Source organism: Ciconia boyciana, chromosome 22 (genome assembly GCF_034638445.1).
Source record: "Ciconia boyciana chromosome 22, ASM3463844v1, whole genome shotgun sequence".
NCBI classification, from domain to species: Eukaryota; Metazoa; Chordata; class Aves; order Ciconiiformes; family Ciconiidae; genus Ciconia; species Ciconia boyciana.
The window spans coordinates 7,073,282-7,100,006 of NC_132955.1; the positions used below are offsets into that span (position 1 = coordinate 7,073,282).

General features: G+C 41.1%; 2 protein-coding genes and 1 pseudogene across 2 annotated transcripts; 1 reads left to right on the forward strand and 2 right to left on the reverse strand.

The window, feature by feature from the left end:
• Positions 1–6,369: 6,369 nt before the first annotated feature.
• Positions 6,370–7,270, reverse strand: LOC140662649 (olfactory receptor 5AP2-like; annotated as a pseudogene).
• Positions 7,271–8,318: 1,048 nt separating this feature from the next.
• On the forward strand, positions 8,319–18,742 carry LOC140662650 (olfactory receptor 6B1-like). Its single transcript, XM_072886218.1, has 3 exons — positions 8,319–8,345; positions 10,271–11,222; positions 18,699–18,742. Exons 1-3 carry the CDS (start codon positions 8,319–8,321, stop codon positions 18,740–18,742), a joined length of 1,023 nt encoding a protein of 340 aa, XP_072742319.1.
• Positions 18,743–21,635: 2,893 nt separating this feature from the next.
• On the reverse strand, positions 21,636–22,571 carry LOC140662439 (olfactory receptor 9S13-like). Its single transcript, XM_072885886.1, has one exon. The coding sequence runs from the start codon at positions 22,563–22,565 to the stop codon at positions 21,636–21,638; it is 930 nt and encodes a 309-aa protein (XP_072741987.1). The 5' UTR covers positions 22,566–22,571.
• Between the last annotated feature and the right edge of the window lie 4,154 nt (positions 22,572–26,725).

Consider the following 26,725-nt stretch of genomic DNA (forward strand, 5'->3'; position numbering starts at 1 on the left):
CTATGTATGTATTAGATACATGTTTCTAGTATCAGATTTGGGCAGACAGAAAAGGATATGCTGTACTAACAGAGTGTAGATTGAACATACCTACATTATTTCCATGGTAGGAAGACTGTTTTTTCCCATGACTTCTTAATTGTCCACTTTAATATTCTATTGTTCCTCCATATCTCTGTCTATCTATATGCATAGCTATGAAGAGGAATAAAAGCAAAAGTATTTCATACTTTATATGTGAATATAGATAGATATGTGTATGTGTAGGACTGTATGTTCTAGAACTAAATATTTGTGTGCAATATTTCTTAAACAATGTGATTTTTTTTACTTCTCAATTAAAGACATGTGATTACCAAAAAATTACAAGCAATTCTCGTCAGGTTAGTTCAATTTGGGATCAGAAGGTCTGATTCCGTTCCTTAATTAGACAAAACTTTGCCCACTGTATTCAAAAACATTATGGTGCTGATGAACCATCAACCTCTACATAGGAGAAACTGTCAGAGAGATTTGATAACAGCCTGCTCTACTGTAAGTCACAGGCAGGGAAAGTCTCATGTGAGGTCAATTTCAAGGTAGATAAACTTTACTCATAAGAGGAGTTTCACCAAACCAAATATTAAATACAGATTTTAATCAATGAATTCTGCAGAAGATTCCCTCTCCATAGCATGAATCGCCTGAAGTAGACTTTAAAATAATTCAGGTGAATTGTATTCAAAGAGAGGTTGACAGCAGAGACATTAACAATAGAGATAAACTATGGAAAGGGGCTGTGCTGTTGGTATTGATGTAGATACATACACTTAGGGGAAAGTAATCTCATAGTACCCGACTCTGAAGAAGAAGGAAGAAAGGAAATAAGGGAAATGATAAAAAAGTGAAAAAGTAACACGTGGGAAGGCAGGAAGGAAGGAAGAAGGGAAGGAAGGAAGAAAGGAAGGAAGGACTGACAGTGAGAAAAGCTATTTCTATAATAAATGTGCATTAACATAAATGCTAAAACACAAAACACTACTTACTTGAGAGACAAGGGTGAAGATGAACATACCAGCCTATTTTTTTTCGTGATGCTTGTTCTAAATAGCTGATGAAAAGAAAAAGAAATGTCATAGGAAAAATGTCTTAAAGCATGAAAATAGAAATTTGCAGGAAAAAATGAAGTTTCATATTAAAAAAAAAGAAATAGTTTTCTATGGAAGTGAGAGACCAAGAATTAGACAAGGCTAGGAGAGTACTGTTTCCTCTTCTGTTGCATGGGAAAAATAAATCTCTCTCCCTTTAGGGACCAATTTGAGTTCTGTATGTTGAGTTGCTCCTCATTCTCCAACATGAGAGGTAAAAAAAACATTCCTCCTGTGGTCAGTGACACTGCTTTCATTTATTTCAACTAGACCAAAGTTGCAGTACAAGAACCTTTACTTTGGGAACTGATAAGCAAATCAGATCCACACAGAATCTGTGCCACGGGGAAAGCACTAGTTTAAACTTACAATAGGCAGGATTTGGCTCCTCTAGTTATATATTTACATGACCTAGTAATCTACAATTTCCTTTAGCTGTTCTGTTTTGAATGAGTACATTACAATGAGATTGACTACTTCTCAGAATCCATGGACTGTATTTAGTGACTATCCCTTGACTAGAAAGAAAACTACCATGATTAGCCTGGAATACACTAAAGGAGCAAGCGAGATGTCTAAACATGGGCATACAGTAATATTTTATATGGCTTAGGGTATTTGACACTTATGTACAAGACATATGTTAAATTATACTCCTCCTTAGTGGGAGCAGGAAGCCAGGTATGATACTCTGGGGCACCTAAAATATCAATACCTAATGACATACAGGCACATGAATCCTATCCTTACCTTCTATAGACTCATAGAGTAGTTTATGTTGGATGGGACCTCAGGAGATCTGAAGTACTACCTCCTGCTCAAAGTAGGTGCAGTCTAATGAATGCTAAGTTGAAGGGAATAAACACTTCCCTCGATTTACTGGCTATGGTGCGGTTTATACAGCCCAGAATACAGCTGAGCTGCTTTGCTGCCGGGCCACTCTGATGACTGATGTTCAGCTTGCCAAGACTTACCAAGACTACTAGATCCTCTTCTGCAGAGCTTCTACCTAGCCAGTCAGTCCCCTGCTTGTTGTCATTGCCAGGGATTATTCCTTGCCACATGCAGGAATTTGCATTTGTTTACATCCTCGTGGAATTTCATGCAGTTCCTATTGGCCAATTCTTCCAGCCACTCTATGCCCTTGAGTGTCATTCCCCTCCCTCTCCCCCTCCCCCAGTTTGGTGTCATCTGTAAACCTAGTGGGTAAACACTCCTTCACCTCCTCCTGCAGTATTTCAGGGTAGAGTAGACCCATTGACCACTCCAGGTGAGTATGGCCCATTGACTACTACTCTCTGAGCCTGATAATCCAACCAGCCTTTTTATCCATCCAGACTGTAAAGTCATAACTTGGCTACAATACGATGGAAGAGTGTTGAATGTCTTGCTAAAATTAATGTAGATGTCATCTGCTGCTCTTCCTTCATCCACAAATCCAGTGATTTCATGACAGATATAGGTTGGCCAGGAATGATTTACTTTTGGTAAATCTATGATGACTGCTCCCAGTCACCTTCTTCTTCATGTGACCAAAAGTGTGTTCCAAGAATTATTCCATGATTTTCCCAGAAACAGAAGTGAGGAAGTCGAATGGTCTGTAGTTTCTCAGATTGTCCTTTGAAGATGTCCACATTACACCCAAAATGTATTGCAGAAAAGGAAGCAGCCCTATTTTTTGTTCACCTCATCTGCTTGCCAGAGTTGCACTTGCTTGCTATAGAACCTGAAAGTTTATCCTACAGTAAGTCTATGTATACAAGGGTAATTTTAAACAAGTCCAGACAGAGATGTCTGTATTATAAATACCTGCATTGAGATAGATGAACCCCAACTGATGGGTCTTCCCTGGCTTGCTGCCCATTTTACTCAGACTTTTCTCAGACTTTAGAGTAGTGGAGATAACATATGTGTATGAGGTGAATATCACTGCCATGCTGATGGACACAATTAAATTGCCTTTAAAGGGTAGAAATCATAGCAGCTGGGACATGACAAAATAAGTGGTTCATTTAGCCGCCCATACAGAACTGCAGTCTGTAGAATGCTGTTGGCATAGCCACAGGTTTAGGATGCCAATGCAAGCTGATGACATCCTTTTTAACATCTTGGTGAGGTAGAACAGTGGGTTACCAATGGCCATGAAGCAGTCATAAGCTGTGCCCACTATGAGGAAGTACTCTCTGGTGACAAAGAGAGGAAACAACATCAGCTGGGCTAATCAACCACTGTAGGAAATGGCCTGCCCCTCAGCAAAGAAGCAGTCCAAGGAGTGGCAATGGCAGAGTGGCAGAGGTCCCAGATGGAGAGGTTCTTGAGGAAGTAATACATGGTTGTTTGGTAATAGATGAGTGTTTATACGAATGATAACAGTCATGGCATTCTCTCCCAAGAGCATGGTGACATACAGCAGTAGGAAGACCATGAAAGAAAGATCTGCAGTTCTAGCTGATTTTGAACCCCATCAATGCGGACTTAGTCACCACACAGCAATTTTCCATGGCAGGTGCCTGATGAACAAAAGGTAACAGAATAAAGTTGAGTTAATGTTGGAGTTAATTCTGCTTTCTACCTCAAGTGAGAGGTAAAAAGAGCCAAGTATTTATTCATGTAAGTGTGTTCATATAAATTCCTTCATATAAATAATACACACATATATATACACATAATGTATATACCTGTGCATATATATCATGATATGTAAACATAATACATTACTTTCCTTTTTCCATATTATTGCCACAAGTTACATTTATCTGTAGAATTAATAAAAGAAAATAAATAAATAAACCCAAGGAACAAATTTAAATTTCCCCCTTCCACCTTCTCCTTTTCCTTTTTGAAATGGGAACTGGTGAAAGTGGAAAAGATCATAGTAAATGAATAACCAAGCGGAAATTCAGTATAGCTTCTGATCTCTTTTTATTTCCAAAGAAGTTTTAGTTTTGAAAATTTCAATACTGCAATTAAAATGACTCTAACTTCCTTTGAACTCAGATGTACCAATGAAGCCAATTGTTCAGTTAACTCAACCATTCTCGTGATTAAAAGAAAGCAGATTGTCCTTTTTTTTTTATCCAGCCAAATCCAGAGGATTTTTTATCCAGTCATCTTTATTTTATCCAGCCAAATCCAGAGGATTTGGCTTCTGTTGTGTTCTAATTTATGGGGTCATATTTATATTCGTAAGCTCATATTTATATTCATATTCATGATCACCTTAATCTAAGAAAAAACAAATTAACTGAATTTATATAAAGAGAAATAGTGATTTTTTCTTTGTTCTAAGTATATATAGTAAATATTGCTTACTGTATATTATGCATTGTTAACATTCATATCCGAGGCAGCTGCCTAGCTTTTCTGTATGGCTATTAGAGAGAAACAGGCAATTCCACAGAACAGTCATCTAAATAACTAACTTATTAGAAGAGTAGTGATTTTAAGAAGTGTTAAATTTATTGTAGAAGTATTGTACATGACTGCTTCAGATGAAGTAATCTCATAGAATCTAGATGTAAACAGATAATATAAATTTGAACTTTATGTTTCTCAGAATTAAATTTTATTTACCTACCTTCCGTTTCTTAAAAGGGGCCAATAGAGGTGGCAAAATACGAATGTGCAATACCATTTTGGTACCATCCGTCTGACTCCTGCTGCTGCTCAAGAAGGCTAGAGTTCTCTTTTAGGCCCTGTGTCATAGCTGCTAGCCTGTGCAATTTTCTTGGATTTGCTTCTTCCTAGAAATATATTTCAGGGGGAAAAATGAATAAGTCATTAAGTAAATAGAAAAATAAAAATCCATTTTTTCAGCAGTTCATATGGAGAATATCAATATGATTCCTATTGCAAATCCAGGAGAACATTACCCCATAAATTTCAGCAATCTATTTTTGGCTTAGTTAAATGCCCCAAAAATATTTAATGCTCAGATTTTATTTGCTTAGGAATACTAGTCTAACTTGATTTGGTGGAAGATTCATTTGTATCAAACAGTTATACACCCTTAAAATCAGTACAGCATTTAGTGCTACTTCCTATTGTGTTACCTCCAAAAGAACAATCAAAGAAAGAATACATTTTTGGAAAAGCACTTGTGGTGTTCACCAATTGCAATTTCTGGTAACAGAAATAGTTTTTGGCAATTCCTTTCTCTTTCAGTTGTGTATTTGTCATCTTTGCTATTTTTTCTCTCTTCTGCAAGCTCAGTTTTCCAGAACCCAATAGATTAAACTCACTGCAGCTAGACTGCACGGCTTGAAGCTGTACTGGTCTATCCTAGGCCTCGTTTTCCTTTTCTGTGGACCAATTCTCTCTGAAGCATAAAGGAACAGTATAAGCCTAGCATGTGAGCAACAGGGACTTAACTGAAGTGAGATTACTTTTGTTAACTTAGAAAACTAGATGATAGTTTGACTCCCCACTTAAACATACCAAATGTTCCAAACAGAAATCTGGATGAATCAAAGACCTTCAGTAGAGGCACAGTCTCAGATACTGATATTGTACAACCAGGGAGTAATTAAAGAGTAGTAGATATACAAGTACAGAAAAGTCCTTGCACTGGTTCTGCAATTAACAATAAACCCCCAAAATTATTGTTACATCTTTGAAAAAACAAAGTAGTGGAATATTTTACTGCTGTTTGTCATGAAGAAGAGAGAAATGGTATATATAGCTACCTCTCAGAAAAACCACCTGTTGCCTGTAACTGTTGTTGATTTGTTTTTCCATCAAAACCACTGAAGTTCAGATGTTTTCTCTTCTCTCCACCTCCTTTTTTTCTCTATCTCCTCCTGCACCCACAGGCACCATATTAGGTGCCATAAAAGAGATGCAGAGGGACGTAGCAGGAATTGCCCCCTTCTCCTATGTTTCCACATCAAATGAACTGAAAGAAATTGTCGTCTAATGTCTCTTTAGGCTGCAAGCTTCTCAAAATCATCTTTTCATGACAAAGTATCAGCAACCTTCTAGTTGTACTGATGCACTTGTAGTAGTGGTTAAACCTACTTCACTTTCAGAAGTGACTTCAAGAAAACATGCAGCAGTATTTTGCACACTAATTTTGAGGAAAATATGCTTGAAATTATGAGGAAAAATTTCAAAATGAGATGAACAAAGAACTTGAGCTTTGATTAGAAAAATCCATTATGAGACTTTGCTTTGTTCCTCTTTGCTTCTGGCTGCTTCTGAAAATGCTTTCTTTGAAAGCATGTGACTTAATAGGTGTAATCCCTTAGAATAATTTCCTTTCTAGTGTTTTATTCAGGAAATCCTTCACATCTTTGTTCCTCAGGCTAGAGATGATGGGGTTTAACATGAGGACGAAAAGACAGTATGACATAGACACTAATTTGATCTGGTCTGGTGAAGAGGAAACAGAAGGAATGGCATATATTTCGAACGTTGTGCCAAAATACAGTGCTACTGCCATAAAGTGGGAAGCACAAGTAGAGAAGGCTTTTCCCCTGCCTGCCTGAGAAGTGATCCTCACTTCTCGTGGAGATCACTGCATGGTGGAGATAATGTTGCAGTAGGACACCAGTATCACATAGCATAGTGATAATAAAGAAAGAGGAGAAAGAGAACAGCACAATCTTATTGACATAAGTTTCACTGCAGGAGAACTCTAGGAGTGGTAGGAGCTCAGAAAAGTAGTGATCAATCTCGTTGGACCCACAGAAGTTCAGCTGAAAGATTAAAATGGTGTGTACTGCAGTGTTTAAACTGCCACAAAGGCAGGAAACCAGAACCAGCAGGTAACACCCTCTGAGACATGATAGTCTGGTAGAGCAGAGGATTGCAGATAGGGGTGAAGCAGTTGTAAGACATTGTCACAAGAAGAAAGCATTCAGTAGAAACAGAGTCCTCCAAAGAAAAACCGAGTTGCACAGCCATTATAGGAAATGCCTTTGTGCTCTGACCAGGAATTTTGGGGCAACACTGCTGGCATAATAGACATCTATGAAGGCAATATTACCAAAGAAGAAGTACATAGTTGCAGTGTGAAGTTGTGGATTGTTGACGATGATTGTGATCAGTCCCGTATTTCCCACCACAGCTGCAGTATAGATTACCAAGATAAACAAGAAAATGAGAACTTGCACACAGGGGTGGTCCCAGGAGTACAAATTCATCTGGGGAAGTGTGGTTCTCCCCAGTGAGCAGGTGTACAGCTGAAAAATCTGGAGAAGAGAAGTGAAAATGTTACAGGCTGAAGGTGACATGCACAACTGATCTAGTTCCAACATGAGCTAGGGTGCAGAAACAAAAATAGATATGGAAAGCTGAGTTGATGGCCCTCTTCAGATCTAGCCCTATACATCTGTATTTCTTGGAAAGTAGGGCTTCTAGAAGTGCTTGTGTAGAGAAACCTTGGGTCACCAAGATCCCACACTACCTTTAAACTAAAGATAAAAAATGATTCCTTAGCTGTGACCCATCTTCCTCTCAGGAAGAGGGTATAGCAATATCTGCTTCTCTTTCAATCAAAGCATACTGGGATGTTTTTGAGCAGAATGCACTGTTTGCTCCCATTTACCTCCCTTCACATCAAAGAAGGGATTGCCTATGCCCAACAATTTTAACTATCTTGACCAGCTAAGAAAAGAAACAAACACCTCCAGAACGTGTTGGAGTTGGAGCTGGACTGGATCATCTCCAGAGATCCCTTCCAATTTCAATTTAGAGACATTGGAGAGATGGAAAAATACTTTGTAGAAGCCCACCTGAAAACACCCACTTCCCCTTCTTAAATAGCTGAAGGGAGCAGTGTGCTAGATCTTTTACTAATGAAACATGATTTTTGCTGCTAAAAATGGACATCACAATTCCCTTTGTCCCCTTGGACAGGACAAGATCCTTCACACTATCATTATAGGGAAGAAATTATAGTAAAACTCGTACAAAGAGAGCTTGGGGAAAAGTTGCTCTTGCCATGAATGCAGGTGTCTAAGAACAGGTTAAAAAAACTATCAACCCAAAGAAGACATGGCAATGGGCTTAAAGTAGGTGTCTGGAAGAGTCAAATTCTCTCGTAGTGCAATTTTTCTATTTGATTCTAAGTTTAGACACAGTGACCAACAGAGAGAAAGACGGCTCTCTAGTTAGAGATCTGGATGAACTGTGTTTGGGTGTGAGTGTGTGAGAGAGAGACGTAGAGAGATGAATTTTAAACATAGGGAGATGCTCCAAGATGATATTGTTACTGCAGTAAAAGCTAATCTAAGGTGTCCTTGAAGTGGAGGTTGCACATTAAGCAACACAGTGTAACTAATTTCAGATTCCAGAATGAGTGAATGTGAACTTCCTGAAAGTTCCTTTGAGACCACAAATCCCTGATTCAATGCAGCTCAAGAATCTGAGGAATAATTACCCCAGAAGTTGAATCAAAGCAGTGCTACAGAGCCGCGGATGTTCTGGGGTGGAGCATGGGGACATGGAGACATGGGGATTTTACAGCTGATGGCTATCAGAAAGTTCTTTTCAACAGGTTGATCTGCCTTCTTCACAGGAGAGGAGCAGGTCATTACTGAGCATGAATTTTCTGATCATTTGTAGAATCAAATGAATGACCCTCAAGGAGTGCCCATTTCTTATTTTAGATAACAAAACAAGACCTCAGTCTCAGCTGAGGATGTTCACATTGCAAACCACTCAGACTGGTGAATCCCCCCACTAATCCCGTGTCAATACATATCTCAGACACAAGCCAAGTGAACCAAATGATTGTTCAGTCCCCATGCTCCCACCTACAGTTTTTCTTTCCCTTCCGCTCTTTCCTTGTCATCTCTTCTGTCCCTTAGAGCTTGATTTCTCACTACTCTGTCTGTCCAGTTACTGCATTATTTCTTTTTGTGTATTGGTTTGCTTGCTTGGCGAAGGGAGCACTTCCACTTAAAAAGAAATAAACCAAAACAAATAAATATAGAAACAGTGTTTCAAGAAATGTTTCCCAGGGATACAATTTTCAGGAATGTCTTGGAGAATTCTGTTTCTGCTTTTAACTGAAAAGGACTCCCCTAAGTTCCCAGCTTTTTAAGACCCTACTAAGACAGTATTATAATGAAAAATAAAAATAATAAATAGTAAACAGAGACAGCACACCATACTCCAACATACACCAGAGAAAGTTAGAACTGTGCAGAATCCATAGAAAATGGATTACGCAGTTGACTCCAGAGGCTTGTCATCCATCCCTTCACCAGGCACACCTATGTGAGAGGAAGGAAAAGATAAGATCTTGACACTGGGAGACTATGGGAAGACAGGATTCTTGTTGAGCAGGTAGTGGAAGAAAGAGAGGCATTACCTAAGCACACCTCCTCTTTCTTTGGAAATACAAAATAATTTTCTGACCATGTAACTATCACTGATTGAAAAGCTCTTATGTCTACACCTTTCCTCCTGTAGCAAGAAGTGTTATTTCTACTGCACCTGCATGCAATATCCCTCTTAAGAGGCAAGAATTCCTTGGAGAAATTGACAAGTTGCCTCTGGGGGAGAAAACATACTTGTTCCTTAAGGACATTCTCTCAGGGAAGTACCTTAACAGGGAACACGTGATCATGGTGTCTGCAAAGGCTTGCATGGAAATGCATGAAGTCTGCATGGAAATGCATGAAATCTGCAGGAAAAATGCAGGAAAAGGATGAGATAAGGCTGGAGGACTGAGACCATATCAAAGCTTCAGTCATTCCTGCAGCAATGTAGGCTCTGCTTAGCACATCTTACTTTGACTGTGGTGGAAGCCATGAGCAGCCTCATGTGACATCCAGAAGGTTATCACAGGTTAAACCCTTCACAAGGACATGGTTATCTCCTGAGTGCTGCAGCTGCACAGACATCCTAGCTGTGGACTGAAAATTGGGGGTGGGCAGGTAGCGGGAGGGAATTACATTGACCTAATCGACTTACAGAGACATTTGACAATAAGGCACTTAACTTCACAAATCTGAGGATGGCACTTGCTCCAGTAGCCTAGATGTAGGATCTTAGTGATCTTTCAGTTACCTTGGATTTCCTAGCAGGTACAGGACTCCTATCAGTCCTGTTTGACATCCAGCAATGCCAATTGATGTCCCATGTTCCCTAAGTCAAGCCAAAGTGAACATGGCACCTATGTTGTTGTGGTTTAGCGCCAGTTGGCAATTACATACCACACAGCCGCTCGCTCAGCCTCCCCCACCGATAACCTGACCCATGTGGTTGAATTCATTCTGGTTGGTTTTCCAGGTAAACAGGAAATCAAGCTTCTGCTCTTTTTTATGTTCTTCCTGGCTTATGTGCTTACAGTGACAGAAAATGCAATGATTGTTGTGCTTGTTTGGACAAATCTCCAGCTACACAAGCCAATGTATGTTTTCCTGGGCAATCTTTCCTTTCTGGAGATTTGGTACGTCTCCGTCACAGTGCCCAAAGTGCTTGTGAGCTTGGTGACAAAGAGACAAGGCATCTCCTTCACAGGCTGCATGGCTCAGCTATTCTTCTTCCTGGCATTGGCCTGCAGTGAGTGCACTCTCTTGGCTGTCATGGCCTACGATCGCTACGTGGCCATCTGCAACCCATTGCATTACTCAGTCATCATGGATCACAATCTTTGCGCCCGTCTGGCCATTGGTTCCTGGATGAGTGGCTTCCTGATTTCCACAGGGAAGGTTTACTTCATTTCACGTCAGACCTACTGTGGGCCCAACATGATCAACCACTTCTTTTGTGATGTCTCCCCCCTACTGAAGCTAGCCTGCACCAACATATCAGTAGCTCAGCTTATGGATTTCCTACTGGCCCTGCTCATCCTTCTTGTACCACTCATTGTGATTATGGCCTCCTATGTGTGCATCATCTCTGCTGTCTTGGGCATCCCCTCAGCCCAGGGGCGTCACAAGGCCCTCTCTACCTGTGCCTCTCACCTTTTAGTGGTCACAGTGTTCTATACAGCCTCCCTGTTTATCTATGCCAGGCCCCAGCCTATTGATTCCTTCAGCTCCTACAAACTGGTTTCTGTGGTATACGCTGTCCTGACACCCATCATCAACCCGGTCATCTATTGCCTAAGGAACCAGGAATTCAAAATTGCTCTTAGGAAAACAATATACTGGAGAGACATCTTGTCCTAGAAGTTTAATCTAGGGTTTTCTTTATTCATTTAACTCCCTTTCTACTCTGTAAAAGTGATTTCTACAGGTCGTAATACATTATACAGTGTTCGTCTCTAAGATTTGGGAGATTTGAAGGATCCTGAAGAAAGAAAGGAGAGAGTTCAGAGGAATGTGCACCACCTCCCATGAGGAAAGGTCAGGGGGACAGGGACTAACAGCAGGGCAAAATGAAATCAAGGACAGCTGTGTGTCTCAGAACCTGCTCCCAGTTTCTCTGCTCACTAGCCCCGTATGAGCCTTAATTAGTCTCAGAACTCTATCCAGATCTAAGGTCCCTAAACTGGCAAGAACTTCCTTTTGTGGTTTAGCCCCAGTCGGCAATTAAGTACCACACAGCCGCTCACTCACCCTCCCCCACCGAGTGGGATGGGGGAGAGAATCGGAAGAGCAAAAGTAAGAAAACTCGTGGGTTGAGATAAGAACAGTTTAATAATTAGAACAACAACAACAACAACAACAAAAATAATAAATTGTAATGAGAAGGAAAACAACAAGAGAGCGAGAGAAGAACAAAACCCAGGGGGAAAAAAAACAGTGATACAACCGCTCACCACCCGCCAACCAATGCCCAGCCTGTCACCGAGCAGCAACTGCTACCCCCAGGCCAACTCCTCCCAGTTTATATACTGAGCATGACGTCATATGGTATGGAATAGCCCTTTGGCCAGCTTGGATCAACTATCCTGGCTGTGCCCCCTCCTAGCTTCTTGTGTACCTGGTAGAGCATGGGAAGCTGAAAAGTCCTTGACTAGTGTAAACCTTACTTAGCAACAACTAAAACATCAGTGTGTTATCAATATTATTCTCATACTAAAATGCAAAACACAGCACTATACCAGCTACTAGGAAGAAAATTAACTCTATCCCAGGTGAAACCAGGACAGTATCCACCCCTTATTCTATACCATCTATGTCATGCCCAGGTTCTACCCTTTCCAATACATTCCAATTAATCACCACCCCTTTTCCTGTCTTTTGATATATATACACACAGATATCATTCCCTTGGTATATGGGCCATCCCTCTAAAATGTCCGTTGAGTTCATTTAGTCCATGACTTTGGGCTCCATCTGTCATAACGGTCTTTCAGGGCAGGAGAGATGGTGTGTGGTGTTGGACTGTTGCATGTCAAAGCCAGTTCTGGTTCCATCACTGCTGCACTTTGCTTGGTTTCATCAAAGCTCATTCTTCATTAATCTGTGTGATTCTTACTGAAATACCATTGATACGGTGTACAGTAACCATAAAACTGATGACATGCAGTATTATATAGCAGTAAACATCATACCATTTAGTTCATTGGTCCCACCAATGTCCCACCACCCATTGCTCTCAGTGTAGTCTTTAAAAGTCCATTATATCGTTCGATTTTCCCGGAGGCTGGTGCATGATAGGGGATGTGACATACCTGCTCAATGCCATGCTCTGTGGCCCAGGTGTCTACGAGGTTGTTTCGAAAATGAGTCCCGTTGTCCGACTCAATTCTTTCTGGGGTTCCATGTTGCCCTAGGACTTGCTTTTCAAGGCCCAGGATAGTGTTCTGGGCAGTGGCATGGGGCACAGGATATGTTTCCAGCCCTCCGGTGATTGCTTCCACCATTGTAAGCACATGGCGCTTGCCTTGGCGGGTTTGTGGGAGTGTGATATAATCGATCTGCCAGGCCTCCCCATATTTATATTTCAGCCATCGCCCTCCATACCACAGAAGCTTTAACCGCTTGGCTTGCTTAATTGCAGTGCATGTTTCACGTTCATGGATAACCTGTGCAATAGTGTCCATGGTCAAGTCCACCCCTCGATCATGAGCCCATCTACATGTTGCATCTCTTCCTTGATGGCCTGAGGTGTCATGGGCCCACCAAGCTATAAATAATTCACTCTTATGTTGCCAGTCCAGATCCACCTGAGCCACTTCAGTCTTAGCAGCCTGATCCACCTGCTGGTTGTTTTGATGTTCCTCAGTGGCCCGACTCTTGGGTACGTGAGCATCTACGTGACGTACTTTTACAACCAGGTTCTCCACTCGGGCAGCAATATTTTGCCACAATGATGCAGCCCAGATGGGTTTGCCTCTGCGCTGCCAATTGTTCTGCTTCCATTGCTGTAACCACCCCCACAGGGCATTTGCCACCATCCATGAGTCAGTAGAAAGATAGAGCACTGGCCACTTTTCTCATTCAGCGATGTCTAAATCCAACTGGATGGCCTTTACTTCTGCAAATTGGCTCATTTCACCATCTCCTTCAGCAGTTTCTACAACTTGTCGTATAGGACTCCACAGAGCAGCTTTCCATCTCCGATGTTTTGCGACAAGACGACAGGACCCATCAGTGAACAGGGCATATTGCTTCTCCTTTCTTGGTAGTTTGTTGTACAGTGGGGCCTCCTCAGCACACGTCACCTCCTCCTCTGGTGATATTCAAAAATCGTTGCCTTCTGGTCAGTCTGTAATTACTTCCAAGATTCCTGGGTGATTGGGGTTTCCTATTCGAGCCTGTTGTGTGATCAGTGCAACCCACTTACTCCATGTAGCATCAGTTGCACGATGTGTAGAGGGGACCCTCCCTTTGAACATCCAGCCCAGCACCGGCAGCCGGGGTGCCAACAGGAACTGTGCTTCAGTACCAACCACTTCTGAAGCAGCTCGAACCCCTTCATATGCTGCCAATATCTCTTTTTCAGTTGGAGTACAGCAGGCCTTGGATCCTCTGTATCCCCGACTCCAAAGCCCAAGGGGTCGACCTCGAGTCTCCCCTGGTGCTTTCTGCCAGAGGCTCCAGGTAGGGCCATTCTCCCCGGCTGCAGTGTAGAGCACATTTTTTACATCTTGCCCTGCCTGGACTGTCCCAAGGGCTACTGCATGAACTATCTCCCGTTTAATTTGTTCAAAGGCTTGTTGTTGCTCAGGGCCCCATCTGAAATCGTTCTTCTTCCGGGTCACTTGGTAGAGAGGGCTTACGATTGGACTGTAATTTGGAATATGCATTCTCCAAAAACCCACAACGCCTAAGAAAGCTTCTGTTTCCTTTCTGCTAGTTGGTGGAGACATGGCTGTTATTTTGTTAATCACATCCTTTGGGATCTGACGATGTCCATCTTGCCATTTTATTCCTAAAAACTGGATCTCCTGTGCAGGTCCCTTGACCTTACTTTGTTTTATGGCAAAACGGGCCTTCAGAAGGATTTGGACTATATTCTTCCCTTTCTCAAACACTTCTTCTTCTGTATTGCCCCACACAATAATGTCATCAATGTATTGCAGATGTTCTGGAGCTTCGCCCTGTTCCGGTGCCGTCTGGATCAGTCCCTGGCAAATGGTAGGACTGTGTTTCCACCCCTGGGGCCATCGATTCCAAGTCTATTGAACGCCCCTCCAAGTGAAAGCAAACTGTGGCCTGCACTCTGCTGCCAAAGGGACTGAGAAAGGCGCATTAGCCATATCAGTTGTAGCATACCATTTGGCTGCTTTTGACTCCAGTTCGTATTGAAGTTCCAGCATGTCCGGCACAGCAGCACTCAGCGGCGACGTGACTTCATTCAGGCCACGATAGTCTACTGTTAGTCTCCACTCTCCATTAGACTTTCTCACTGGCCATGTAGGAGTGTTAAAAGGTGAACGAGTCTTACTGATCACTCCTTGGCTCTCCAGTCGACGAATCAGTTTATGGATGGGAATAAGGGAGTCTTGGTTGGTACAATATTGCCTCTGGTGCACCGTTGTGGTAGCAATTGGCACCTGTTGTTCTTCAACCCTCAGCAACCTCACAACAGAAGGGTCCTTCGAGAGATGGGGTAAGGTAGGCAGCTGTTTAATTTCCTCCATCTCCAAGGCAGCTATACGAAAAGCCCACCAGTACCCTTTTGGGTCCTTGAAATACCCTCTCCTGAGGTAGTCTATGCCAAGGATGCACGGAGCCTCTGGGCCTGTCACAATGGGGTGCTTTTGCCACTCATTCCCAGTTAGGCTCACTTCGGCCTCCAATACAGTCAGCTGTTGGGATCCCCCTGTCACTCCAGAAATACAGATAGGTTCTGCCCCTTTATAGCTTGATGGCATTAGGGTACACTGTGCACCGGTGTCTACTAGAGCCTTATACTCCTGTGGGTCTGATGTGCCAGGCCATTGAATCCACACAGTCCAGTAAACCCGGTTGTCCCTTTCCTCCACCTGGCTGGAGGCAGGGCCCCCCTAATCCTCGTCATAATATTCATTACCCATTTCTTGTATATACAAGTCAGGAGCTCCTTCATTAAAATCAGGAGTAAGATCAGCCCTTTCACTCTGTCTGGGGAACTGTCCACTGGAAACTGGAGCAGCAATTTTCCTGGAAGTACCCCCTTTGTGTGATTGTTTTTCCTTGCAACTCACGTACCCGTGCCTCTAGGGTCGAGGTAGGTTTTCCATCCCATTTCCTCATGTCCTCTCCATGGTCACGCAGGTAAAATCAGAGGGTGCCCCGTGGTGTGTACCCTCTATATCCTCTCTCTTGAGCAGAGGAACACTGACTCTTAATAGCTGAGATACTGATCTGGACAGGTGGAAAGTAGGACCTATCTTCTTTGAGTCGCTGGACCTTCCGGGACAGTTTCTCCACAACCGAGACAAGGGAGGAGGAGATATTCGTATTCCTGGGGCTGAGTAGCCGCTTCATCCACTGTTGGACCCTCCCCATCTTTCCAGGTCAGTATTGCCAATGAGTTGGCACACGACAATGGTGCATTCCGTACCAACTTCCGCCACATGGGTTGTGTGCACTGGACCTCACCTGCATCTTTGGGTAACCGCTCGTCGTCCAGGTCACCGCAAATCACCTCCAACACGGCTAATTCCCTCAGCTACTGGATACCTTTCTCCATGGTGGTCCATTTGGCAGGGCAATATACAACATCTTCCTTGAAGGGATATCTTTCCTTCATAGCTGACAGGTGTTGCCTCCAGAGGCTGAGGGCTTGTGCCCCTTTTCCAATCGCTTTGTCAATGCCCCCTTCCCTAGAAAGGGATCCCAGCTCTTTGGCATCCTTACCCTCTAATTACAGGCTACTGGCCCCGCTATACCAGCATCGGAGCAGCCAGGTGGCAACGTGCTCGCCTGGACAACGACTGAAATCTTTTCGCATATCTCGCAGCTCACTCAGGGATAGGGATTGGGTAGTTTCTAGCTCATCCACAAGTTCTTCCTCTTCCTCTCCTTGTGATGGCCCTGCTCTTTCATCTTCCCTTTCTAAACAAGCTGACTTTCGCTTCCAGGATTTCCTCTTGTGTATAGGGGCGACTGATACTGACACAGGTTGGTTCCCTGGTTGAACTGCATTATCTGTCGCAGGGGGGCTGGAGTGACATCAGTGCCTGTCGCAGAGGGGGCTGGAGTGACCGCAGTGCCTGTCACAGGGGGGGCCGGAGTAGCCGCAGTGCCTGTCGCAGCAGGGGCTGGAGCCGCTGCAGTGCCTGTCGCAGGGGGGGGCTGGAGCAGCTGCAGTGCCTGTCGCAGGGGGGGCTGGAGTAGCCATGGTGTCTGTTGTTTTGTCACCAGATCCTTGAGGGTTCTGAATAGTGTTGAGCAGGGCTCGGTAGGCATGGGCCAGGCCCCAGCACACTGCAGTGATTTGTACCTCCTTAGAATCGCCAGGGTGACAACATACTTTTTCCAAATATTCTACTAAGTTTTCAGGATTCTGCACTTGTTCAGGGGTGAAGGTCCAAAACACAGGAGGCGCCCACCGTCCTAGGCATTTGCTTGTGCTGTCCCTCACACCCTGCCACTCATAACTATCCGGCCTTGGGGCAGATCTCTGGATGATATTCTTAAATTGCTTACTAACCTTAGACAAAACCAAAACAGTATTCCCAAGAAATACCAATAGATCTATCTATCTATCTTAACTACCCAAGGATGTTCAAGATACTGAAAAGTTATTGTAATGAAGGAGGAAGCATTGTCGAAGAAGATAGCAAAGGTGTCATTCTGTATTTCCTCCATAAAAAACCTCTCAGAGGAAGAAGTATAGTTGCTAATTATCTCCATAAGGTGGTGCCCGACGTACAGTAATGGTTTCAGTTGAAACTTAGATACCAAAGCAAACCTAAGGTCACTGTTTTAATAACAAATCTCACAGGCAAAACATCACCAATTAAAGCAGAGCACAGCAAACTGCAAAAACCAACACTGATCTTTAACATGAACAGCAAAAGAATGAGCATGGTGCAGATCAGGTAAACCAATATCGACAACAGATGAATCGATATTGTGGCCCGCAACTGTTAACAGATCTAAATTCCTTAACACTCTCTGGTTAATCTGTTATTATCTCAAACCCTTTGGGTACTATGTTGAGCACCAAAAAAGAACTGTTGTGGTTTAGCCCCCATCGGCAACCCAGCACCACAGAGCCACTCACTCACCCTCCCCTCCCCCGAGTGGGATGGGCGAGAGAATCGGAAGAACAAAAGTAAGAAAACTCATGGGTTGAGGTAAGAACAGTTTAATAATTGGAACAAAAACAACAACAACAAAATTGTAATTAGAAGAAAAACAACAAGAGAGTGGGAGAGGAACAAAACCCAAGGGAAAAAAAAACTGTGACACAACCACTCACCACCCACCAACCAATGCCCAGCCAGTCCCCGAGCAGTGACCACTACCCCCGGTCCAACACCCCCCAGTTTATATACTGAGCATGACGTCATATGGTATGGAATAGCCCTTTGGCCAGTTTGCATCAACTATCCTGGCTGTGCCCCATCCCAGATTCTCATGCACCCGGCAGAGCATGGGAAGCTGAAAAGTCCTTGACCAGTGTAAACAGCATTTAGCAACAGCCAAAACATCAGCGTGTTATCAATATTATTCTCATACTAAAATGCAAAACACAGCACTATACCAGCTACTAGGAAGATAATTAACTCTATCCCAGATGAAACCAGGACAGTGGAACCTGTTCTAAGCACCTAATGTTTCAGATCTAGTCCATATGATCAGTGAAATTCTGGGAGAAATTTACCAGCCTATAAGCTTTTCCTTCAAGGTGAGCTGAATGTTTACCTTTACTTCATTGAGATATATTGGATGTCTATTATTTGAAATTGCATTCTTGATGTTTCTATATCATGTAGATAACTACATTTCTTTTTCTTAATTCAGTTGTCTTAATTTTATACCTACTTACTCTCCATGTTTTTAAATGTTAGTTTTCTAGTCTACATTCATAATTGAGCTTCTTTTAATAGGCAATGAAAAGGGCAATGATCAAAGGGCTTGAGAACCTGCCCCTGCGGAAAGACTCAAGGAGTTACATCTTTTCTCCCTGGAGAAGAGAAGGCTCAGGGAGGACCTCGTCACAGTATTTAAGAGGTGACAAAGAGGATGGAGGTTCTCTCTTCAGGAGTCACATGGAGAAGAAAAGCGGCAATGGGCACAAGTTGCACTGGGAGAGGTTTTGTCTTGACATAATATAGAAATTTTTTACAGTAAGAACAATCATTATCTGGAACAACCTCCAGAGAGGGGATGTGGTGGAGTCTCCATTTGCTGGAAGTTTTCAAGATGCAATTGGACAGGGTGCTACATAATCTCATCTACGCTCCCTTTCCCATGAAAGGTTGGACCAGATCTTTCAAGGTCCCTCCCAACTTGGGCTATTCTATGATTCTAAGAGTACCTTTACAGGAGAATTCAACCCATCAGAAAAGCTGACTGTTTAAATTGTGTGCTACATATGTATTCCTGGCCATGCATATGTCTTTTCTTTAACTATTAGTGAAAGCTGTACAGTTACATTAGGGAAGGTACATAACTTTTTGGTATATTGAAAAAAGAGAAAAAAGGAAGTGAATCATACATTTCTACTTTAAGCATTTTTAATAAGTCCTTGACTTTAAAGAGGCTGAAGTCTCCCTTCACTGTTTTGACTGAACTTGGAGCTTTGATGTGGTTTTATTCTTTTATTCCCTAACTTCCATATCTCTGTTACTTCATGACAAAGCACCACTATGATGCATTTGCACTGGAATGTTATCTAAAGACAAGACGAATCCTGTGCCTACCCTTCCTGGCCTTCGCAAACTCTAGAGTAATATCTGAGTTTTAATTCTTTAATGAAAGTTCTACATAGGGACTATGAGAGTGTCTTGAAGGAAAGTTCTAGTCAGCATTATAAGGTTTATATCTTCAGATTTGAGGAAAAAAAAAGTCCTCTAGAGTCTAGCAACTGTTTCCAGATACATTTGACGATGGAAGTGACTCACTCTTATGAGAAACTGTCTCTCTCCTTTCACTGTGAAAAGAGTCTTTATGGTGAGGTTGGTTAGATTCATATATCATTTAGATAACTAGAGATAGAGCAGCTGTTTCATGACCACATAGGAGGAACCTGCCTTTGCCAAGCAGACTTCTGATAGATCAAAAGGACACCTTCTGAGTCCTAGTGGAACAATCTGTGAAGTTTCTTTGATACATGACTCTTTTTTTAAGAGAAGTCTCCCTGGTTCATATAATTGTAATACGCAGCAGGTTAAACTCCATCATTTAGCTGCACCAAAGCCCCTTTAGAAGTTTTAACTGCCCTTTTCTTCTGACATTTGAATATATATGTCCCAGCTAAGATCTTACATACTGATTAGCATCCTTCTCCTTCACAGCACTGTGACTTGAAATGGATTAGATACTGTTAACCACTGTTTGGTTTAGACCAACAGCTTAGTATTTGGCTGAGGATCCACCAAAAATGAGATTTCTGAAAATACCAACCTCATAATTTTGACTGAAGTAGTATTTAGGATTTGTGTGTACAATCACTATCTGTATTATTAAATTAAACAGCCTCAAAATTGTCTAAGTAAGTCAAATGGCATAAAATGTGCATAGCACTTAATGTTTTTTAACTACCAAATGTAGTGGTAACTAGAAAGAACCCCTGCCTGAGACTTGTCTATAGCAGGGTGAGCCAAATAGCTTGCTAGAAAATATTAACGTTCAGGTGCAGAGATCTCCATTGTACCTGAACATAGATATCTGAAAGTGGAGCTGCATTCCATCCCAATGTCTTTAAATACACAGTTTACAGATGTTTTCTACTAGTTTAGATCCTTTGGATGACAAGTGTGCACTGAAATTACAATAGTGGCCAGTAGAAAATGCTCATAGAAATACCTATGGTACATGGTCTACACAGAATTATTTTCTCCATCAATTTAGGATGATTATGTTTGCATGGAAATATAGGCATCTGCATTTGAGCATAGATTCCTTTTATATCAAAAGAGAGAAAGAGGTAACTGTGGATAATGATTCATTTATTTTAAAGTGATATTATTTCTTTTGAGTAGGAAGTGAACAAATAATTAATTTAAAGAATTACTTTCTCTGAAAGGTAATTTCTGATTTCTTATTCAGCCCTGGCATTTATCTTTGTTGTAACATAATGAGAACTGAGCAGTCTTCTGGTGGGATAGTACTTACATGATAACTCAAGAGGTCATGCTTCAGACCCTTGATGCAAAAGTTTCAAGTTGGTATTTTTTGAAATGTGCATTTTTTACTAGAATTTTGAACCACTGCAAGCAGCTGTAAAGTTGAACTTAAACATATTATCTTCATACTATGTCAGGTTGTGTTGTTACAAGCTTATCTACCACAGAGAAATAGCTCCCGTCCTGTTACAAACACTCACACAAGCATGCACACAAACACATGGAACCAGAATTTGGCTATATATTACTTTTGTTGTTGATGTTGTTAGAGAGCACTTCAGACACAAGATTTCAATCACCCATCAATGGTTGATGGTTGGAACCCAAGTTTCATTGGTTCCACTCATTTCTAAGAGAAGTGATTAAAAGCAAAATTGAAAAAAAAATAGGTTAAAAAATGAGGAGTCCAGGACAAATAAATCATTCAGTTCACTCTTGATTGGCCTAATTTATCTTTGCGTGTTTACAGTGAGAATGTCTCCGCCTGAACTGGCTGTGTTCCAATGCATAGAAATAAGGTACTGACAGAGTCCTAGTTTTATGTCCTATTTTAGATGTCTATTACACAATTGGATTAATTATGGCTTTAAAATGTTTGTGCCTTCTGAATGGTTATAAAAGGACTCTATATTACAGGTCAGATGGATTGTAAATCCAGTCTAAATCTGGTTAAATGAATCCACACCTTCATCTGATCTAATTCTCCTAGATTTCTTTTTATACCTCCTGCTTTCGTCCATGACACTGATCATCTATAATCACAAAAGACTCTTGAAAGCAAGCCCTGATGTCCCTTGATGTCCCTTGCTTTACATTCTAAACATGTGTCTGTAGTGAATTGGACACTGTAGTGATTATCATCCTTAGTAAAGGTACTAAAAAAATCTTTTCCTTTTTAACTGTTTTTTCAGAGACCCTTTTACCTCCTTGTTTCGGAGGGTGTAGATGAAAGGGTTTAGCATGGGAATAACAATAGTATAGAGGATAGAGATGGTGTTGCTTTTGTCAGGTGAAGATGTGGCCCCAGGCTGAGCATACATGAAGAAAACAGTCCCAAAGAACAAGCTAACAGCCAGCATGTGAGAAGAGCAAGTGGAGAAGGCCTTGCGCCTGCTCTCAGCTGAAGGCATTTGGACAATAGTGATGATTATATAACCATAGGAGATAAAAACCACCAAGGCAGTGCTCACAATAATTGATCCACATAGAGCCAGCATTACTGTTTCATTGACAAGTGTGTCTGAGCAGGAGGCATGCATCACTGCAGGAACATCACAGAAGAAGTGGTTTATTTCCTTGGGCCCACAAAAGGACAAACTGAATGTAAAGCCTGTCTGGATGGTACAATTGATGCAGCCTGACAGATAAGAGCCCACCACCATGAAAACACAAAGTCTTTTATTCATAACAATTTTGTACAGCAGTGGATTGCAGATGGCAGTGAAGCGATCATAAGCCATCACAGCAAGGAAGAAGGCTTCTGTAGTTCCAAAGAGAGAGAAGAAGAACATTTGAGATGCACAGCCATTGTAGGAAATGGTTCTTCTGCCCAGTGAAAGTGTCAGTGCTGCTTTGGGAGTGATGACAGAGGAATAGCAGATGTCCAAGATGGACAAGTTCTCTAGGAAAAAGTACATGGGAGTGTGCAGCTTGGAGTCCATTCTGATGATGAGGATCATGCAGGTATTTCCTACCACAGTGACAATATACATTGTTGAGAAGAGAACAGAGAGAAGGAGTTGCGATCCTGGATGAGATTTGAACCCAACCAAAATGAATTCAGTTACCTTGGTGTGGTTTTCCATGTTTCCTTTCAGATGATGTTCAGATAAGAAATTAGGATCCAGCGGACTTCAGACACTTTGCCTGGAGAAGCAATTAGGAGAATAAGATAAACAATAAGATATAAGAGGCATAAGAAATATGAAAAATAGAGAGACAGATGGAAAACAGTGGCAAATGGATGCATCTATCATATCTGAAGATTTTTCTAATATATTCATTTACAGATGAACCAATTACCCTGTTAGACTCTCTTCAGTGTAAAGAAATACACTGCATGCAGCTCATCCAACCTAGTTTAAAGGTCTACTTTACAATCAATCAAGAAACAGGCATTTCATTCTAGCATTTCATTCTAGAGTTAGTCTAAACAACTATTTCAGATGTAACTGGGCAGAAAAATCTCACCCTAAGATTTCAGCTAACCCCCAAAACACCGCCCTCCCTCAACAAAAGAACAGATGAATATGCCTCTTCATTTAATGCAAAACAATTTTAAAAATATATGAGCCAAGAAATGCATGAAAAAAAGTGTGGGTAACTGTAAAAAAAAAGCCTATTATTAAGAAAAAAGGAAACACTTCTTTACGTGAGAAACTGAGTTTTTTTCTTTGTTAAAAGTACTTGGAACAAAACCCTCAAATGTTGAAATTTGCTAAATAAATTTTGTCTATTAAAATGTTTACTTCACAGAGGACGTTCAAAATAATATTAATTAACACAATATTTCAAGCGACTCCTTTTCAATTATGTGTAGTCATTTTGTTTTCCTCCGTTAGGTGTTATCTCACCTAGGCTTGGATATATATACACTGGATTGATGCTTATATTAGAACTAATAATTTAGATTACCTTTAAATTCTGTGGATAGAAATAAACACTCACACTTTAGAATATTTACCATAGAAGGTATGAATCATGTTGTAGGATTTTCTGTTTCTCTCCATTGACCTAAAGGGAAGTCCAGTCATAACTATCTATTCTGTATGTATAAAGATGTATATAGATGCATAAAGCTGAGTGATATGAATCCCCATCCAGTTACTTTTGTCATTTCCATTAGATACATTATCATAACGCTCATGTACCTAATCTTTTTTAAACACTGGATTAATTTTTAATACATTACTTCAGCCATCTCTTTGTAATCCTTGAAATGTACCCTCAGCTCTGGGTACCCTCAGAAGCCCTATTTACTTCTTCTTTGTTCTTTTTTTGTTCATGTATCTTAGAAAAGGAAATAACTTTGGAGAAAGAACTACTCTGCATAACCTTACTTGTCAAATATTTTGGCTGGTTTCCTTTGCGATTTTTGTGTACAGAGAACCTAAGTTTACACAGTCAAGGTTGAGCATCAAGTCTAAGCCTATTGTCTATAGCGTCTTCTATTTTTAAAGCTTCCTTTATTGTCAAAAGAGAGAAATAGCTGCATCCACAGTGTGATTCTTCTAGTCCTAACATACCTGTTTAAAACATGGGGAAAAACAGTCCCTTAGAGGTATCTATCTTCATTAGAAAAGGAATCAAGCTAGCAAGAAAATGAGAAGAAAAAAGAGATACCTTTATCGATAACAACATAAAGGAAAATTGCAAAATTGTATGTCAGTATGGTCAACCATTTCATGGATGTGAAGTCTTGTCTGACCTAATTGTCCTTATTTTTAAATCTTTACTTTTATTCTGGTTTTATGTGTAACTATCAATGATTTAAATGTAACAGATACAAACTTATGAATTGTTTGTCTCTGTTGATCAAACAGAAAGTCTAGGATGACTAATGTAGACCCATTAAATACTGGCTTCTTGTTAATGGACTTACTTTCCAGAAGAACTGACTGCATTCATAAGCCCTGTTTACTCGTAGAGCTATGGAATCAAAATAAAGACACAACCATTTTTAATCCAGTTCTATCACTAAACTTAGCAAAGCAAAGCTCAGACTTCACAAACCACAATACACATACCTTGTAATATCATGATTAAAGCCAGGCATGTTTTTTGGAATTCAGATTTCTTGAACACATTGCAAAAAACGTTGAGCACTTTTTCTACTCAAATGATTTTTCAATAGTCTCTTGGCAATCAATAGATCACTGGCCTTTCATCTCGCTGGTTATGAGGGCATTCTCCTTAGCATGTTGCTCATATATACTTTAATAGCTGTGCATAAAAACACTAGGGATTCAGCTTCTAGAGTCTTAGATCTTCACAGCAGATATCTGAACCTGAAATGAGCTATTTTTCCCTTGTGCCCTTTGTCTTTCCTTGCAAAAGAAGAGAAACCAAGAAGAAAACCCAAACAATAAAGATAAACTGTAATGCTGCTTCTGTGTTTCTTTTATCCCTACTTTTTTCACTGTTTCTTACATAGAACTCTTCCTGGCCCTTTTAGATTTCTTTCCAATGAGCAAAATACTGTGGTTCTAATCAAAATCCTATTAGCCATTAGAATCTCCTTCCTTCCAGAATACCAAAACAGAAGAGATACCAGTGCCTTTTTCCCAAACAGTGTGCTTCCCTTCCCTAAACAAAACCAAGTTTTCACTAAATGTGCTCTCTTCTCTGACTGGCAGGGAGAGAGTACTCACCTCCTAAAACTTAGACATGTGATTCAGATGGCTGAAACTGAGGGTCCAGCCTCTAAGGGAAAACTGGCCTGGATTCCAACAACCACTCCAGGAAGAAAAAAATATCTCACAACTCCTGTGTGGGTATCTCAGACACCCTAGGACATGCCATTATTTTTCAACAAGCAAACTTGCATTCTTTTTGGCACAGGAGCATCACATTTAGTTACAGTAGACTGTATTAAATTCACTTTGTTTTGAAGGGTGATTTTAAATAAGTCTACATGAAATAGTTGTTTCTCTTCTTGATATAAAAGCTTCCCAAATTTTGTGACTCACAATAGATCAATACCTTCTACAACCAGACTATTTTACTTTTGCATACATTCTCACCATCTTTCAGAGGCAGACAATGAGATTAAGAGAGATGGTAAGTTTCTCAAGAGCTAAGATTGGACTCCCAGTCTTATTTACATTACTTGTGGGAGGTGATTTATTGATAATACTCTAAAGGCACTTAACCTTGAATTTACAAAAGTATTCATTAGGAAAGCTTCCAGAAATAAACTTTTAGATGCAAGAGAGAACTTGCATTCTGTCATGGTTTAACCCCAGCCAGCAACTGAGCACCACACAGCTGCTCACTCACTCCCCCCTGGTGGGATGGGGGAGAGAATCAGAAGAGTAAAAGTGAGAAAACTCGTGGGTTGAGATAAAGACAGTTTAATAAGTAAAGCAAAAACTGCACACGCAAGCAAAGCAAAACAAGGAATTCATTCACTACTTCCCATGGTCAGGCAGGTGTTCAGCCGTCTCCAGGAAAGCAGGGCTCCATCACGCGTAATGGTTACTTGGGAAGACAAACTCCATCACTCCGAACATCCCCCCCTTCCTTCTTCTTCCCCAGCTTTATATACTGAGCATGATGTCATATGGTATGGAATAGCCCTTTGGTCAGTTTGGATCAACTATCCTGGCTGTGTCCCCTCCCAACTTCTTCTGCACCTGGCAGAGCATGGGAAGCTGAAAAGTCCTTGACTAGTGCAGCAACAACTAAAACATCTCTGTATTATCAGCACTGTTTTCATCACAAATCCAAAACATAGCCCCATACCAGCCACTATAAAGAAAATTAACTTTATCTCAGCTGAAACCAGGACACATTCTCAGAAGATTTGTGTCTGTATAATACTTGGCTGTGTTCTCTCCTTCCCTAAGAACACTTAGGGTCCCCTGTTCAATAGGTAATCGATTATTTGTTTCAGGTTATCTAACTACATCATTAATAGTGGATATAAAAAAACCATAACACTAGGGCGATAATCCTCTTCACAGTATATCTGAAAGATTTTATTGACATAATTTCAAAGCAATCGCCTTCAGATCAATGCTTTAAAACCCATCAATGTGTGTATCCAAATCATGGTATCAGAGGAGCTACACACCTTGCAAAATTTAATATTTCAATGGAAACCTCACTACGGAGTACTGAAATGCTATGGTTTTCACTTTATACATGAAAAACTGAAATAAAGGGAGAAATAGGTTAGGTGATCATTGGTGTATAAATTCTAATCTTTAATATACAGTAATAAGAAAAGTGGGCTTCACACTGT

What these genes read in the sequence shown, in the direction of transcription:
- LOC140662439 (XM_072885886.1), bottom strand. Translation starts at nt 22,565, where the DNA reads ATGGAAAACCACACCAAGGTAACTGAATTCATTTTGGTTGGGTTCAAA.
- LOC140662650 (XM_072886218.1), top strand. Translation starts at nt 8,319, where the DNA reads ATGCTCCAAGATGATATTGTTACTGCA. An exon ending in AAGATGATATTGTTACTGCA is followed by an intron (nt 8,346 to 10,270) that starts GTAAAAGCTAAT and finishes GTTGTGGTTTAG; the next exon opens with CGCCAGTTGGCAATTACATA. An exon ending in CAAAATTGCTCTTAGGAAAA is followed by an intron (nt 11,223 to 18,698) that starts CAATATACTGGA and finishes GAAGAAAAGCGG; the next exon opens with CAATGGGCACAAGTTGCACT.